This window comes from Homalodisca vitripennis, chromosome 3 (genome assembly GCF_021130785.1).
Source record: "Homalodisca vitripennis isolate AUS2020 chromosome 3, UT_GWSS_2.1, whole genome shotgun sequence".
In the NCBI taxonomy this organism is placed as follows: domain Eukaryota; kingdom Metazoa; phylum Arthropoda; class Insecta; order Hemiptera; family Cicadellidae; genus Homalodisca; species Homalodisca vitripennis.
Genome location: NC_060209.1, coordinates 24,913,366 through 24,932,818, shown reverse-complemented (window position 1 = coordinate 24,932,818; position 19,453 = coordinate 24,913,366). Strand labels below are relative to the sequence as shown.

At 30.6% G+C, this 19,453-nt stretch overlaps 1 protein-coding gene across 1 annotated transcript; it reads right to left on the bottom strand.

Annotated features, from left to right (window-relative positions):
* Positions 1 to 4,989: 4,989 nt before the first annotated feature.
* LOC124356697 (alpha-crystallin A chain-like) lies at positions 4,990 to 6,721 on the bottom strand. Its single transcript, XM_046807853.1, has 2 exons — positions 6,503 to 6,721; positions 4,990 to 5,608 (listed from the first exon to the last, which is right to left on the bottom strand). Exons 1-2 carry the CDS (start codon positions 6,719 to 6,721, stop codon positions 5,276 to 5,278), a joined length of 552 nt encoding a protein of 183 aa, XP_046663809.1. The 3' UTR covers positions 4,990 to 5,275.
* Positions 6,722 to 19,453: the final 12,732 nt, after the last annotated feature.

Below are 19,453 nucleotides of genomic sequence, written 5' to 3'. Positions count from 1 at the left end.
AAATTCTAAATGTTGATAATAAAATAATATTAGCAAATAAGATAATGTTAAAAATCATAATTTTGTAAAATCGCTTTAATCCCAATTGGACCGTCCTTTCATATGTCATGAAACCACGGTTAAGTTTATTCAATTTATTTGGTACACAATGGATTTGATTGTCAATAAACAGAGGTAAGTACTTTTACATGCATATTGGAGTCAATCATCTTTAAAAACAAATCTGACCTGTAGTACATCACAGTAGTGTAACTAGAACTTGTCTTTGCATGGACACTGATTGAACATTGGAGAGCACATCAGACGTGTAGTTTGGGAGTATGGAATAGCCTCTAAAATGCTGGAGTCAGAAGGTTCTCCTCTAAAGAAATCTGAGAGATTTTCACTCTTTGAAATTAGGTTTCCGTGTCTATAGAATACCATTTTTGTTAAACTATACTGGCAGGCACCATTAAAGGTGTTGGTAATAGGTAATAAATATGAGATGATGTAGTATGTAAAAATAAGAAAAAGTAAATTAAATTCAAGAAAAACTGCCAATAAATGGTCATTTTATTACTACACAGAGGGTAGTAATTGACTCCATTGATGGTAATCTATTAGCAATGGTTGATCTTCTGACAAAGGAGGATCAGGAATTGTAATTTTTAGTGTTAGATTTCTTTAACAGTACGCAACATTTAAATCTTAGTCTCGGATGTTAAAAAATGTATTATTCTTTATCAGTTCTTTAAGAATTTTAGATCATTACATGAGATACTGTCTCTTGTGTGGAATAACAAATAAGCTGCTGTCGTAGCCCAAAATAATGGCTGGAGACAGAAGTCACATCCATTTTGGAATGTACTCGTGATAATCTTCGTCTGCGTTATAGTAGTAAGACGATTAGCATTTTCACAGATAGCCAGGCAGCATTGAAAGCATTGGACTGTTGTTTGTTCAACTCCAAACTAGTCTGGGATAGCTATCAAGTCGTTTCTTCACTTGGAAAAATCAACAATGTGACTGTTTGTTGGGTTCCTGGTCATGAAGGGATCTCTGGAAACGAAAGAGCTGATGCCTATGCCAACTTGGGCTCCGCGTCCAGTCCATCATGACAGGACTTCAACCATCCTGTGGTATTTCAAGGTGTGAATCATTTAGGGCTGTCTCGAAGTGGGTTCACGCTGAACATGAGAGAAGGTGGAGGCTGCATCCAAGTATGAGAATGAGCAGAATGCTCCTACAGTCGCCTTCCCCCAAGGTTGACCTAACCTTCTCTTCTTGATCGGTGTCTTCTCAATTATGTGTCTGATTACGGGACATGGTCACCGGAGGAAGTATCTTCATAGATTCGACACTCTCCGGGAGGACCCATTCTGTAGAATGTGTTATGAACAGGAGGAAACTGTTGAATACTTGCTCTTTGACTGCCCTGCAATAGCAGGGAAGCACTACACCATCTTTGGTAGTCTGGACAAGTGGTGAATTTCCCCAAAATGATTTGATCAGTTGCTTTTGGCGGTTTATAGAACTGCTGAAACTGTAAACTGGTTGGCCTCATGGTATACAGGAGTGCGTAAAAGGCACTTGAGGATTAGGTGCATGGCAAAAAGCCGCTTCTTAGAACAAGAAGAAGAAGAAGAAAAAAAATGTTACTTCTTATTGTACATTCTTTACTGTTAATATTAATTCATATTAAGTAACGAAATCTGTACTTTGGTGTTGTACAGACCAAACCCAGACAGTAAACACATTGTGAGAGTTTGATTGATCTGATTTCTAGAGTAGTGTAGAGCAATCAAGAATGGTCTTATCGCAAAACCCTCCCTTTCCTTGGTTCTTTTTCACGCGATCAATTTATGTATAGTGCTGCAACGAAGTCTTGACAGTGTGTCCTTTTATAATAGTGTATTTCTGTGTCGCTGCGTGTGTTGTAAAGCTGTTAATGATGAGTGATCTGAGCTCGGGAATGTACTGATCAGAATTGCCCCTGATCATCAGTGTGGGATTCAGCAGAAAAAGAAAAATATCACTCGAAGTAGTATCTAAAGTCAAGCTCAGAAATTGAAGTTGATACAGAAGTTGTAGAGTATTACTGTTTGTTCATAATATTTACAGAGTGTCCCGTAACTCTCTGGACAAAGGTATACCACGTTATTACTTAGGTCAAGACCAACATATTTCACCATATGAACATGGGTCTCCAATGCTAAGTTTCCCATTTGTCTGTCTGCCATTTATTCAGATTTTGTATTGTTGGTTATTCCCTGGGTATCTCAATGTGGGCCATGTCTTTTCACAGTAAATTTGCTCTAAATCAGTTATTTATTATTTAATTTAAATAATGATGGTGTCATTAGATTTATGATAAGATCCTCTAAAAACTGTTATTCATGTAATTCTTGAGAAAAACTGCTGGTTTTTAAGATATTCAAAGTTTAAAAGATTAAATGGCCACCATTTTGAAAATACTAAGGATAATGTTATGATAGCTTTTGCAGTAACTTACCTTGTTATCATAAACATTTGAACAAAATTTAGTATAATTAAACTTATTAGTTTTTAAGATAATAATTATAAAAAAAACACACATACAGACAGACAGATAGGAGACTAAGCATCAGTGACCCATGTTCATATGGAGAAAATGTTTGTCTTGATCTGAGAAATAATGTAATATTGTCCAGAGAGTTATGGGACACCCTATATAACACTTTCCATTTCCCCAATATCACATCATGGTGAAAATAAAAAAAAACCACCACATTTATACCATTAGTAGTTTATTTGGATGGTGTTTCATCCAAATAAATTACTAATTTGAATAAATTAAATAAGCCTATTTAAAATTGAGAGATTTACTACTGTATTGCAAACAAGTTGGATTACTTTTCCAAAATTCTAATTTTGATATCTTTGAGAGGGGTTCAATCCCCCTCCCCTCCATTTACACATTGTTACGCCACTGGTGTACTACCAAAAGTATGTGGCCAAAAATGAATTTATTTTCCAAGTGGATATTAATTCAAACACTCTTCTTACACATACATAAGAATAAATACCCAAAAATTAATGACACAGTAAGTAAAATTTCAGCTTAAAACACTACTAAAACATAAAATTTAGTCCTATAACCCACATATAGCCACAATCTGCAGTACATGAGGATAGTTATATACTCTTGTACCAGTAGAGGGTCAATACTGACTCTGCGGACTTATTACAGATTAATCCAACTTTTCCATCTAAACTCTTCTAAGGAATGCACAGTTTTTTTAACAAAAGAGTTAATTTTTTCAAATTTCAATTGATTAAAAGCTGATTAGGTAACTTTGGATTTTGATGTACTTCTTTAAATAAATATATTTTGGTTCTTTTAAGTAGTAGCTAGCAAACAGTTGTGTTGTAATACAATGTCTCCCTTATTATTTCTATTACCTGTAATTATCGTTATCATCCACCAATCTTAAATGTTATATGTATCTCTTTCTGAATAGTCTGACCAACATAAAGAGCATTGACTACCATGATGTTTAATAGAACAAAAGGTTTCTTTCTTTTATCACAGTTTATGGATTAAGTTTACTAATTATTGTTTGTAGTTTTAGTAGGTAGTTTTAAAATAGTTAGAATCCAGACTGTAAATAGATATAGTCAAAAGAGATAGGCAATAAGGTACAATTGAATTAATGTAAGAAAAAAAAAACTGTTTAAAGATTGCATGTCTGAAAAGTTTTAATCTCAAATGCAAGTATTCCCGAGTATATATTATTCATAATTGTGTCAGCATTGAAATTCCATTAAAGACAATTAACTTTATGTTATTGTCTTCATTTAGGATTATTTTTATTGTAAGAATTTTGTTAGAAAAATACATTTGTTATTTTATTAATAATTAAAATTATTTGAACTTATGACAAAGACTGGTTTCAGTTGTTATTTAATAATAAAATAGACGATTTTATTGTTACGATTATTTTAATAATTATCTCTAATTGTACATCTTATCTGTAATTGTGTTATTTAAGCGAGCAAGTTGAAGTTTACACTTATAAAAATATATGTTCAAAATTATGCAATGGTATTAAATTCCACTGTGTACGAGAAAAAGTTCATAATAAAATAAAGAATTCTCTACAATAAAAAAGATAATAATTCACATTATTCGACTTTACATCAATATGTAAAACTTATTTACTGAGTTATTTTTTATAATTTGAACTCCAAATTGGTAAAAACTTCATTTTAACTTTACACAGTATAAAGAAAAAACTAATCATTGTAAATACTATACAATGCAATACACAGATTGATATTTCAGGGGCCTTACAGAGTCATCCTAGAGTCAGTCAGAGATTGCACAGACAAGGGGACAGGCGAGATGTCCATCACATCGTCCTCCAGGACTGACGAGAGCGGGAAGATATACCGCACAGGAGACCTCAACATGCCATACGGGCTCAAAGACAACAATTTTAAGGTGAATATAATTTTTAACACCTTCATGACGACAGCTTATTTCGGGTCAAATTTTCAATAATAATGTCATAAAACTGTAATTGTTTATTTTATTTTAAACGTATAAGAATAATGAGAAATTTGTGTAGGCTCCGCAATTTTACAGAAAACGTATTTCAAAATGTTTTTCCATGTACCCAAGTTTACATTAATTTTAATATTTTAATACAAGTTATAATCTGTATTTTCATGTCATCAAATTGGGACTTATCTTATTTATATATGATATTTAAATAGTGGAAGCAATGCAAGACCATTGTGAAAACAGAGACTTTATAGCCAGTATTAAATTAGGTCTACTTCAAATTCAGCTGTTTTTGTTTCTGAAGCCTAAATTAACATATAGTTAGTACTTCATGAAGCAAATCACTTAAAGTAGTGTATTAAATTTGAGATATTTTCTGTTCAAAATAAGCAAATTAATATAAATAACTATTGTACTAAAAAAGTACTTATGGGTTAGAAAATCATCAAATCAAAAAACTACAATGTTTTGAAATACCGGTTTATTACATCATAATATGATGTATAACAAAGATAACAATAGGTTCAGTCTGAAGCAAAATACTGTTACAATTAACTTTATAAATTAACAAACACAGTAATTAACTTTAAAATTAACAAACACAGTAAAACATTCACACAGATTTTTATACACAATGGTAAAAATGAACAGATGAAATAACTACAAGTCTACTATCAGTCTTAATTCTTAGTGTTTTCCTAGAAAGTTTGAAAATTGGTTCCCTCTTTGGAAAAATAATTTTGAGTTTGATTAGGCTGATTTAGTTTTCTCCTCTTGCTGTTTCGCCTCAGGAGCTGCCTTGACCGCAGGTGCGTTGGTCTGAGTGATGGGAATGGCTCGGGCACCTTTGTCTTCTATGGCTTTCTTGGGTGCTGTCAGCTGCAAGACTCCATCTGAGGACAGAGAGGACTGCAGAGCCTGCAAGTCACAGTCTTCTGGGAGGTGGTAGCGACGTGTGAACTGGCGAGAGATGAACCCGTGCTCATCACTACGCTCTTCATGCTTGCCTTCCACCACCACGTGGTTGTCCACCACCTTCACTGTCAGCTCTTCCGGCTTGAACTGCTGCACGTCTAGGCTCACCTGAAGGCAGATTTGGAGTAAGCTATGCTACTGACTACTGTCAAATATAATCTTAACAAACTAGCCAATTTGACTACTGCATCTCATAAACAACAAAGCTATTTAAATGTGATGTTACTGTTGAACTATACATTTTAAAAATTACAAGTTCTGTATTAATGTAAATAAACAATTTAAATTTTTTTTAACAACATTTTGAAAATTAATTTAATCAAAATTTTCCATATTGTTCTTGAAAATATTTACAATTTTTTAATATGCAATGCCCAATTTTACAAGGTAATGTAGATTTTACAACTTTACAGAACTATACAGTTTACTAAAAAAACTTTGAAATTTTGTAACATAAAAAGTCCAATTTTTAAAATATAAATACATTTAATGTAAAAAATTAACTTATTATAAGGGTTGTTATTCAGTACCTATGCACCTAAGTCAATGAACTAAAAATTAAGTATTAAGAGAAAAAAGTGCGCTCTGCTATTACTTTATAATAGAATGTAAAAAAATGTCAAGGCTTCAATTTTGGTACAGCGTTCACTAAAAAAAATCTCCACAAAGGAGCAACAGTTTAAGTTTTAATTGTACTAAAAATGTTTCACTAACTGCAATACTGAGATAATATCTCAAAATTTTTCATATTATTAATTTATGACTAATTTAGAAAAGCATTAGGTTACTTTAAGGTATCATTACTTAAAATAAGAAATACATTTGTCTCGAAAACACTCACTTTGTAAATGTTAAGCATATACAGTGTTTTTGAATTTTGTGTGTACGTCAATGTAAAAAAAGCAAACTTTTTTGAAGAAATGTAAATGCATCTGTTATTACATTAAAAAACAATAGAAGGTACTTTTTTACAAATTAACTAATAGTGAAAAGGAGTGTTACCTTGAAGTTATCCTTGTCATTGACAATGTTCGACATGCCACTGTCTGCCTGGTTGAGGATTCGCCAAGGTCGCAAGTATCCACAGTGCAGTGGGGTGGTCAGCAGACCGTGGTCCATCAGGCTGGCAGGACTGAGCCCTAGGCCAAAGTGTTGGTCATAGAGAGTGGGGCGGTCCATATCTCGCAGCATCTCCCGGACAATGTATGGTACCATCGACATCTGTAACAGACATAATAAACATCTTAAACTAATGAAGAGAGACTGTGAATAGCATTTTGTGGTTTGTATTCATATGAATAACAGATGATGAAATCGAAAGATGTTAAAAACCTGTAATGAATTCTAATTGAATGCATCAATGAGTTTCAGAGTGGTGGGCGAATAAGACTTTATAGAGAATAGCAATACCAAAATCTGAATTCTAATACTCTGGCTGATATTTGCAATGATTCCTCTGGGGTTTGAAGCCTTACATGATTGTTCTAGTATTGTTAAAACCATGACAGTAAATAAATTTTTTGAGATAATCAAGTTTCTTAACCCTTGATCTGGTAAATGGCTAAATGTTTTAAAATGGCATAACCAATCCCCAACGGCAAACTATTAGTTGTTTTTGAATTCCTCTTCTGAAACTTTTAATAATAGAAATGAAATTTAAATAGGTTATTTGTAATATGAAATTTACATTACATCAAGAATGTAGTCAGGAAAAATGGTTGGAGAGAGAGTCCAGACAACTGATATTTTCCCGTAGTGGACTGCTAATAAACATCATACAAAACTAACAAAAAAATCACAGTAAGGCTCCATTTTGTTCCTTAAAAAGTTCTTGACCGTTTCTTTGATCTTTCAGCATTACATGTCCTGATCTTTCAGCATTACATGTGCGTAATACTGAATTATTTAAATAATGGTAATTGTTTACTAAAAAGCCATCGAAGAAATTAAAATTTGGGGTGTCGGACCATTTGGATCCCCCATCCATCCTGGCTACATCCTTGCATTGCAACAGAGTTTGCCTATTTCACTAAACCAAAGGGTTAACATGGTAAATACAAATAATACACCGTTTCTCTAAATATGACCTCAAAATTTTAATGTAAACATTATAATATATAAAATTTATTTATTTAGGTGTGATATTTCAAAGATTCAATGAAAAGGACTTGCCATGCTTACATGGTATGATTTTGTGTTTTGACGGAACCTGGGCCCGAAGCGAGTGAGGGGTTTCATGTTGAGGAGAGCGGAACGCACAAATGGAGTAATAGACATGATATTCCAAGTTCAACGAACCTAAAAAATTGTGTTTAAATATTGTTGAGAAAATGTTAATCACAATTGTTTGAATGTGAATACGGCAAAGAATTCGTTATATTAGGTGCTAGATTTGGGTTTATTCCAATGAATTGTGACAAGTGGATCAGTATAAGTGCAAGACGTAAAGTTGAGGATAAAATATTAAATCCCAAAACTTACAACAAAACAATCAGACATCAAGTGTGATGAATTATAACAACAACTTATTCAATTCCCATTTTAATTCTAAAATAATGAAGAGAGTTCTAAAATTTGTATGGAATTAATTTATATCTCCCAATGTGAAATAAAATTGTCAATTTAAAATTTATCATATTTGAAAAACCATAGAGTTTTAAATAGAGGGTCATAATACAAAATCATATTCCACTAACTGTTAAGCACAAAAGTAATCATGTGAATTTTTTATTTTTATTTTTTTGGTATTATCATGTGTGTTGTTTAGTATTAAAAATATAATATTTGTATCTACATAGTATATAGATTGTTTTCGGAATAGAAATATTATAATTTTTATGTATAAGGATAAAAAATACGATTATTAATATACCCAATGTAATGGATTATAGCAACAATTTTTCAATTCCCATTTTAATTCTAAGATAATGAAGGGAGGTCTAAAATTTGTATAGAATTAATTGATATCCTTCAATGTGGGATAAAATTATCAATTTCAAACTTATCCTGTTTGAAAAAAATCATAGATTTGTAAATGAGGGACCATAACACAGTTAGTCATATTCCACTAACTGTTAGGCAAAAAAATCATGTGATGTTTTAGTTTTCTTTTTTCGATATTATCATGTGTGTCATTTAGTATTAAAAAATAGAATATATAGAATCTACATAATATATAGATTGTTTTTGGAATAAAAATATTAAATTTTTATACATAAGGATAAAAAATACGATTTTTTAATAATCTGTATGTTTAATTTATGTGTCACTTGTTGGGAAATATACTGAAAAATGTATAGTTTTAAGACTGAAAAACGTTGGGACAGAGCATTTTTTAGTAACATTAAAAAGCCCTGGTATCTCTGCATAATGTTATCCTTATATTTTACAAGAAAAGGTTTTATAATTTTATTTATTAAAAAGTTGGTAATTGTTAAAAAAAATTGTTAGCCTCACAAATTGTAGAATCTTGAGTTCATTGCTCTATTTTTCTCACAGTTCATAATAGAACCAAAATAAGGAAGCTAATCTTGGAAAGTTGGAAGACATTAAAATTCTTAGAAAGTTCATAAATTAATTATAATATCAGTGGTTTGAAAAGTTATGACCATGTTATTCAATTTCAACTATCTCGTTTTACCTCACAAGAACCATTTCATACATATTTGACCTTTTATTAATTCTAGAATGGTGGAGGATACTTCATTTTAATGACTAATACCTCACAAGAACTATTTTATACATATTTTATCCTTATTTTAAATCTAGAATGGAAGAAAAATATTTTCTAGAATATAAATTTTTGTGTTACAAGTTATAATAAAGTTATTGTAACTATGATAAAAGTCATAATAAAGTTATTTTAACTATGATACAAGTTATAATAAATTCAGTTTCAGTACCAAAACGTGCTGTATATACATAGTATAAAGTAGTCACCAATATGGATTTCCAAGTGAAATATGTACAATTTAGAATTTATATTTGAGTTAACATAGTTTTTAATGTTAAAGCAATATTGTATATTTTCAAATATACAAACACAGTTACATTTTGAAAATACTTATTACTAACATGTACAAGTAAATAAACTAAGTAAAAAACAAAGAAATAAAAATAAAAAATATTTACAAAAAAATATATAAATATTAATTAACACTATTAATATATTAAGTCAGCAATTGGTTATTGAAAGACCTGTATTTATGTATTTACAAACCAAACATGAAAAATATTGCTCATCTATGAAAATCTTCCAACATAATTAAAAATTAATTGATAAAAAATAAAACTGATTTGAAATAAAACATAACGTTCAAACACTGAAAATTAATTACAAGCAACAAACATTATTAGATTTTTTTAAAAGTTACAAGGAATACAGCAAACAAATTCTTGAGTAGATTTCTCAGTAGATAAAACAGTAAAAGAAATTATTTTGCACTGTTAAGTATATAAAATTAACAAATCTATTCAAAAATAAAAATTATATAATATAATAAAATTGTAATATATTTAATAATCTAAATATAACTCACCTTTAAATCAAATAGATCACACGGGAAACAAACGATCGAATCGCACAAACTCAATGTTAACAGCAAGCACTACAGAGATAACTGAGGGGAAGCAGCCGCGAGCGCTTTTATATGAAAGGCACTTTATACTTCTGGAAACTTATTCCCTCTCCCATACCACGGAACACCGCGCTCAGTGCCGGCAAGTTCGCGCGTCTTCCAGAAACTTCGAGACCTTGGCGCAGCACTGCGGCAGGTGACGCAACCATCTGTATTATTTCATCGCCCTCCGCTTCGATATCTTTTCCATTCGGTAGTTTAGTCGAGCGCTACCATCGAAAGGTCCATTTCGCGTACAATATTACTCAACAAGAAGGTTTTACAATGTTCTAATTAATGTTTCCCTTTTGTAAGTATTAACTTATGGAAACTATAAAATATTTCTGATGTAAGAAAATTGTTGTTTTGCACTATTCTTGTCAAAATATAGCTCCTCTTTATTTTGATCTAGTATTTTTCACTTATGACCACGAACTTTGAATTAAAAATTTAGTTACTCAAACATCTGTATATTAGTATTTTATATCTATTACTCTATTATGTTAGATATGTGTATATGTTATGTTTAATGCCTTTATCTGCGATTTTAACGACCAATCTTCCTTGATTGTATGGAGATACAAACTATTATTATATAGTAAGTCGTAATTATGGCCGTTAAAAATATTTATTAAACTATAGAAAGTTATTATAAAGTCAGTTTAAACTGAAATCAGTCAGAGTGAGACTAAATTCGGCATGCACATTCCTTATATACAAAATAAAATATTAACTTTTTATTTCGAAACACCATCCCTAAACTTCTGTGAAAATGGTTGGCATTGTTAAAGTTTAGAGAGCTAATTGAGTAAAAAGTCGTGTTATTGCAATTGTGTATTTGCAAGAACAAGAACAGTGTTACAGCCGTTCTAAAAACAACTAAAAACAACAATTATTAGCTGTAACAGATTTAAGGAGTATTAATATATTTAAGAAACGGAAATTCCCGAGCGTTTCGCGAAGTAGTAGCGTACCGGAAATAGCCTTGACAATAGTATCGTCTAATTTTTACTGCATATAGCGACAGTAATGAACTAAAACTATTGTAGTGTTATTATAAGTAACTATTCAAGTGTTACTTTAACTCTTGGCGCCAAATCAAAGCAATATAATCGAATGTTGCATAGGAATTGAGTTATTAAATTGGGGCGTATGAAAAATCTGGTTCACTTTCCGACTTCAGCCTTTTAAGCTTTAAACTTAAAGTCAAATATTATTCTAATATAAATCACAAGTTGGAATATCAGATAGAGACTACAATTTAACGTTATCAGGAGTGATTATACCCTATTTAATAGGGTTATATCTTTGACACGTCTCTTTTAATTAGAAAGAAATCGGATGACTACTAGTATAAATAAAAAAAGTAAATAATTACAAAATATTAATAAAGGAGAATGTTCCTTTACATAGTAAACATGATGTTTAACAGTTACAATCCGTTTTTACATACACGTTTTGGGATCCCGTAGTTTTATTGAAATTTTAAACAAAATCAGAATCAGTATTTTTAAATGAGAATATTTTTGAAGATTCGGTTTAAGTCAGTTAGTTGTTTGTAAATGTTGAAACGTGTACGTAAATAATTATTGTGAGTGCTTTTCACAGCCCGTGAGCGCTCTATATTTTTTTTAACAAACAGCTTATTTAAAGTGAAAAACAAGACTAGCAAAAACTAAATACCGTAACTGAAAAGTTTCTTTGCAAACGTGCATTAAGTTTTATCAAGATAAAGCTCTTAGTATAATAAGTGCAGTTTTTTCTAAAAATAAAACTTTACCCTTTTCAACTGCTAAACGAGTACTTTTAGAAATATATAGTTTTTACTAATTTGTTTAGCAGCTAAAGAATATAAATAAATAGGTTTAATTCAATATTAGCAATCCTCTTTGTTGTGGCAACATATTTTCAAACACGTTTTTAGTGAAACCTCTTTTAGTTATCGGGGTTAAACAGTTTATTAATTAATTAAAAGATGTATATATTTTTTAAATATTCATAAGGTATACCTGCAAACCGAATTTGATTAAAATAATACCACCCATGTTATGAATCTATAACGGGTTTAGTTACACTTTTGTGCATAAATTAAATTCAACCTGTTAATTTTTTAAAAGTAAAGTTTTGGAAAGACCGTTGTTTCTTTAGCTATTGTTGCTTTTTAATGAGCTACGAATCTTGGAAACTAATAAAAACCGTTGAAATTATTTTTAGAAAAATTTTATACTATATCATAAAACCACAGAATTGAGGTCAAAACTTAATAACTTAAACAATTCAGAAATAATTTGGAGGTGTTGAGGAACACACCTACACATTTTTGAAAATCACGTAAATATACGTACATACATATCAACACACCAAAATACTGAAATACGCCCACCATCCAGTCATTTATTATTATAAACACATTCTACAAAAGGAAAATAACTATTCAATGTCTACAATTAGATTGAAGAATACACTATATAAGAGTTTGGTATTAATAATGATACAGGGCACACACACACAAACACACACAAAAAAGAAACATTTTGCACAGAAAACACATTTCATCCTACATAATACTTTGTATAGGTAGAATAGTCTAAAACTTATGAACAACTTATGAAAACTGTCTAATGGACAATATAAAAGCTGAATATAAGCTATACATTACTTATATCGATATTAATTCGATGACAAATATCGACTTATCGATTATCACGGAACATCGAATGTTCTGTTCGGTAGAGATTGTTCCAGTCGATTCTACAAGTATAAACACAATTCTATTTCCACGACGGACCCAACTGTGGCCATAATATTAAAACTAACAGCCCCTCAATAATACAGTTTAAGATAATATATTATTATCTCGTAAATTCAGAATGCAATATTCTAAATCAAACATAAATATGATGAAATATCAACAATGGTGCTGATCATTATATTGATCTTTGTAATGGGTGTGTTTATTTATGAAAGTATTCTAGAAACAAATACGATAATTGATCTTCGTAGCAGGTTTGATTGGACTCAGATAAGAATTGTAAAACTTTTAACTGGAACTAATCATCGGCAAATATAAGATTTCATTCATTAACATCTATATTATTTAACCTCAGAACTAGAACTAAAATTTAGACCACCACTATCCTACTATTCTACTCGATTTGCTTGTACCAGTAAAATAATTAACTTCTCAATATTTCATACTAGAAATCGTCATATGACGTAAAGACAATTAATATAATTGTCTAATTTATGCATGTTCCTTGTTTATATTTATCGTAATGAATTTGGCCACGAAACAGTGATGAGCAACAATTTCTGCAACACAGACTAATATAACACAGGGTTACTTCAGGGTTATTACAGTGTTGGCTCATTACAACACAGTACACAACCAATGTGGAGCTTGGAGTAGCATACTGTACTTCTTTGTATCCCATTTTGAATGGAAGGACTAAGATTAATTTAGATCAGGTCCTGAGACATTTTCCAGAAAAGTGTACAGTTTTTGTCGTAATTATAGTCCTTCCCGAGACTGCAAGATTACACTTGTCGCAGATCAAAGGTAAAGGTCATGTAATGATCAAAGAGTGTTGCCAACTGTTGGAAACAATGTTGATGAGACTCAGGCGAAGAGCTACAATGTTGGCAACACTTCTTCCACCTCTCCGCTCACATGGTCGGAGCGTTCAGTCTGACGCTTACATCGTGTCATGATGTAAATTGACTGAATCGTGATGTATTTTAAAATTGCTGCTCCATGTTATGAAGCAATTAGCTCTTAATAGTGAACGATTCAGCCATTTTAGTGGTTATGAGAACAAGTACAAAAATTGTTTGAGCAGCAAGCCCATTGAAACCCAACAGACCGTGATTTTGAAAACAAAAGAAACATAAAGAACTATGAATATACTTCGTGAAATGAAGATCAGAAATGGCATAACCCAAAAGATAGTTAAAATGTTGTCAATAAAATCTATTCAACAAACACAAACTTTGCATGATGTTTGATGATACCACGAAACAATTCGTTAACGTCACATCAAAGTTTAATGGCCTCCAAACTAGGGTTCTCACTAGCAGTATGTGAGCAACTAGACAGAAGCGACAAAGCCACAGGTGTTGTACATGACCGGATATTCATCAATCCATATTACAAGCTGCAACTCCAAGCGCCTATTCACCAATTAAAACGTTTCTTGCAGATATTTCAATAATTTTCACCTACACCATTCATTTTTCACATATTTCAAATTATATTACAGGCAATTTCAAAAATATTTCGAATTCACTACTTTTTCAGAAACGGATCCAGTAATAGATGGGTCCCGCTCATCTTGAAAACCATATCGAATGGATTGATTCGTTCCACCACATTTCCTGAGAATAAGTAACCTCAAATTATGAACCCAATGATCCTTACATATTGCCAAAACCCATAGCCTACCTCTGTGTGCACGACCACGTATACTCAAAAATGAATACATTAAGTATGTATTTAGTATGCGTGGCCGTATGATTTATGATGCTATTCGTTAATTGTGAAGGCATTTGCTGTAAGTGTTAATTGTTAAAAAAATTTATCATCAAAATAAACAACGTATATTTAGAAGATAATAAGTATGAATTTAGTAAATCATATCTTTGGCTTTAATGATCGCATAATGTGTTGGTATGAAAATATGACAAAACATTTGTAAGAAAACTAATTTAATAGCATCTAGCTTATTTACCAGTACTATTTTGTCTAACATAGGCTACGCAAAAGACTTCTTTTAATACATTTAAAAAACACAACACACACAGACATGGACGTCTCCCGTCTTGCACTGATTGGTACAGTATTGCTGCTACATCGATTATCCGTGTAATTGAGCTGAGAAAGATCATCTTCAACTCGCTATGCAGCCTTCACTACAAATTCTATTATTGTAATGCATTATTTAGTTCCAATAACTTTATCACTATACATGTTATTTTACATTATAATGATTGCATTGATTCATAAAATGAACATGAAAAAAAGTATAAACCATTGCACCAATAGTTTTCGGCAAATTTTAAAAGGTCGTTAATCAATGAGCATTTTTATACTCTTTTAAAACTATATTATTGAAAATAAAACTTATTTTGAAACTGAGACTAATTTGAAATACTCTGCTTGTACATGTATGTACATTTGGAGGAATCACTACATTTTTTCTGCGAGGAATTTTTCTATTCGTCTGATTCGTATTTAATATAATCAAATTTAATTATTCAATATGTTTATTTCAAGTATTAACGCAGTTCAGGAATTTTTCTATTCGTCTGATTCGTATTTAATATAATCAAATTTAATTATTCAATATGTTTATTTCAAGTATTAACGCAGTTCTATTACTACATACTACGTAAAAATATTCGTTCTCCACAGTTTTACTAGCGATTTATCAATTTTTCAGTTTCACATTTATAACAATTATATTTCAAAATATGTTTCATGAAATATTAAAATGTTGCCGTTAATGTATTAACGGTTAATATTATTTTATTAACGTAAATGTAATACTAATGATACAATTACAAGAAATTAAACATTTATTCAATGTTAAACTTATTTTAATCCTTCCAGCTCAGTCGAAAATGTTTTAGACTTTATAACAACTGAAATGTTATAAATTTACACTCATGGGATTTATATGTATTCAATAAAAAAAAAAAAAATAAAAATGGTTTATATATATATTTATTTATTTGTGTGAAATTTTGTTGCTGTGTTATTTTTGTTTTATACTTTTTATTATACCTTTTTGAAAACGGCAAAGCCGAAATATTAAAGGAAATTTAAACTAAGAAGTCTAATTTGTTATAATAGAGCAATTCTGCATTATACAACCGAAGTGAATATATATATATACATTTTGAACGAAGGATGGTTTCGGGTTCCAAGTAGAGTGACCAGAAGTCCTGTTTTAGGAAGACATGTCCTCAATTTTAATGTTTATCCTCCGGGCTTTTGAAAAATGTAAAATGTCCGGCTTTTTAGCGAACGCTTAAATGTTCGCAAATACTAGCATCACATGGAATAATTTCTTCCGATTTTGAAGTCCCGAAGATAGGCCATGATAAGTTATTGCCATTGCATGTGAACTGCTGTTAGATTCAGTTGTATGTTGAGTGTTGTCTGTAGTGTCACTGACTCACTGTTGTCTCTATCTGCTCAGCTGCACTGGCACTATACTACCTCTTGATTTTCTGTTCATGTATTATGATTGATAGATTAATTTTGTTATAATATTTTCTATATTTTTCTATGTTATAGTGATAATTTCTTATATATCTCTGTTACTATAGCATACTAATAATGTACTAATCAATGCAATGAATTCATCCCAATTATTTAATAAAATTTACCTTTAATATAATTCTAAAAATTTCTGTTCAAATCAGTTATATTTAAAAATAAGGATAATTCTAACATTAGTTTATTCAATCTTATGTCACATACAAAATAATAGCCTTAAGTAATACTTTTATCCATCAATACATATCGCACTTTAATAATATGAATTAATTTTTTTCTTTGCAGTAAAGGCATTACAGAAGTAAAAAAGATTTTTTTAATAATGCCAAAATTTATCTTTTTCGCAATGTTTATAAGAGTATTTAATACTGTCCTCTTTTGTCCTTTAATGTCCTCCTTTCCCACCCCCTAATATGAATCCTAGATAGATTTTACTGGGAACTAAAAATAATAAGGTAAATCTATATCTACCGAGAAAATTATAGTATTTATTCTAATAGGAGTCAAACAAATTATACACTAGATGTAAATTATTAAATAGATTATACTTGAAATAGGTTACAGAATAATTATTTCTTTTCCTTTTTCTTTCTCAAAATTACATGTTTTTGGAAGAACAAACAGTGCTTTGCATACTGATACCTATACATATATGGGTATGCGATCAATACGTACTTTTTACACACTAAGAATGCCAAAGAGCAAAAAATGTATATTTAAAATTGAATAAGTGATTTATCTAGTTAGTTTTTTAAAACTAAATGACTCATTATTATTCTTTGTCTTAAAAGCTACAATAAACACAAAAAAATAATTTTAGTGTCTTTTTGTTAACTTTAGTGTCCTTTGTTATCACCTTTTGTTGGTGTTTTTTGAAATATTTTTCTCTTATCGATAATTTCTTAATCTAACATTTTATGTAACTATAAGAGCGATTTAAAAATATATTACAACGTTTTTATTATATTATTGTGAAAAAAATTAAGAGAAGATTTTGTCCTTATATACATTTTATATATAATTGCTGAAAATGTGTTTATTGAAAATACTTGCTACAGTATGATTGTGGGCAACATGGAGATGTCTGTTTTATTTTAGAATGACTGTACCGTATACTTTTTTATACATACTACTGGCTGGGGTAACAATTTTAACGATAGATAATTGAATAAACTATTTAATAGGCAAGTCTTGTTCATTTTATCATATACTGAAATTTATTTTGGTGAACAACCATGGAACTCCGTCTGTGAGTTATTAATACAATTTATGTCGGCGCCTGCATATTTTAGCAGTAACAATCTAGCGTCACTACGTTATGTTGCATTTTTATATTGTAGGCGCTAATTTCATTTAGTGATGGGGCGGCGTGTTGCTTTTCTAGCAATATTGAAGTTTATACATCGAAATATTAAAACATTTTAAAATAAAATGACACCATTTTGTATAATCATTTATTACAGACATTTTTGTTGTAGTCGATTCAGTAAGGTTGGAAAAGTCTAATTAACTACGAGCCCTTTGTAATGAGCAAGCAGACACCTTATGAAGTAATTTATCAGACAGTAAATAATTTATTTTGACTTAAAGTCAATTTAATTTGCATGTATTTTAATTTAAAATGTAGTCACACTTTGCAGTAATTTAACGACTGAAAAATGTTTGTTCGCATACTTTCATCTGAATACATTAATTCACTATGAAGTTAGATGTTAAAATTTTGTTCCATATTTCGATTTCTAGAGTTGTAGTAACGCATTTAGTATCTTTTCGGCAATGTCGGCACTAAATCCTAATCATAATAATATTACAAATGCGAAAGCGCCTTTGTTTATTTGGCTTTCACGCGTAAACTATTCAACCGATTGTACAGACATTTTACATGGACATCCTTGCGGTTCCTGGGATGAATATAGGCCTATTCTTATTTCGAAAATCCCTCCGGGCTACGCGCCATTAGTGTTTAAAAAAGCAAAAATCCCATCTTTGTCTCTAAAGTTACGATATATTAATTGAACGAGCTTTGCAAATGTAATCAACTGCTCTGTGTAAAAAATGTTTGGTGACAGCACAACCATAGTTTTAATTAATGAATTTAATGACTATTCCCAATTGGTTTACACTTATAGTTTGTAAATTCTACAAGGATCCCATTAGCTTTCACGCCGTTTTTAGATGTCAGCGATTAGGTAAGTACTTATCTACCTTACACTTAGATTATGTCCTGTGTAAAATATAAGATAATGAATTTGAGAATTTGACTGCGAGGACTCCCTTTGAAGCAGTCGGCAAGAACTAGATGAAAGTTCGCTGCACTATTTTGAACTAAATGTACAAATTTTAGCTCTATATGCTCTAATTTAATACAAATATTTTTCAGTTTATAAAGAAACAAACACTTAAATAGGGTCATTGTGTGTTTGTTGTTAATTCTAATTGTAAATGTTTAGCAAATATTTAGTATTAGATATAAAAGACTAAGTTACTATCTAACTGTTACTATACATTCAAATATTGATATAAAACCCATCTTGTCTTTTGACAGAAGTAGGTTTATATGACCTCAACGGTACGAGATACTCGTATTTTATTGATCGGGAAACAAAAAAGAAATTTACAACAAAAAAAATACTAAGAACAAAGTAATTTGCAATGGCCATACATATACACTTTATAAAGTATTTTCTTGGCCGTGGCAACAAAGCAAATTCAAAATTGGCGTCGAGAAGTATAATGCACTTAAACAAGCAATGGTCATATTACATGTGCAACGCATATTATACTCCGAGCTGTGTATGTACGTATATGTTCTTTATCGAAAAAGGCAATATAAACTGTAAAACAAAAAATACTAAGGCCGGAATAAAGTAAAATGGCCATAAATATATACTTTAAGAGATATTTTCTTGATCATGGTAACAAGGCAAAACAACAATAGCGTCGGAAATATAATCCATTCGAACCATAAGTGTTTAATGCAAAGCCTTCGAAACTGCGTGCGAAGTCGCGAGCAACTGCTATTTTTAATGCAGATGCAACGATTATTAAAGTATCCAG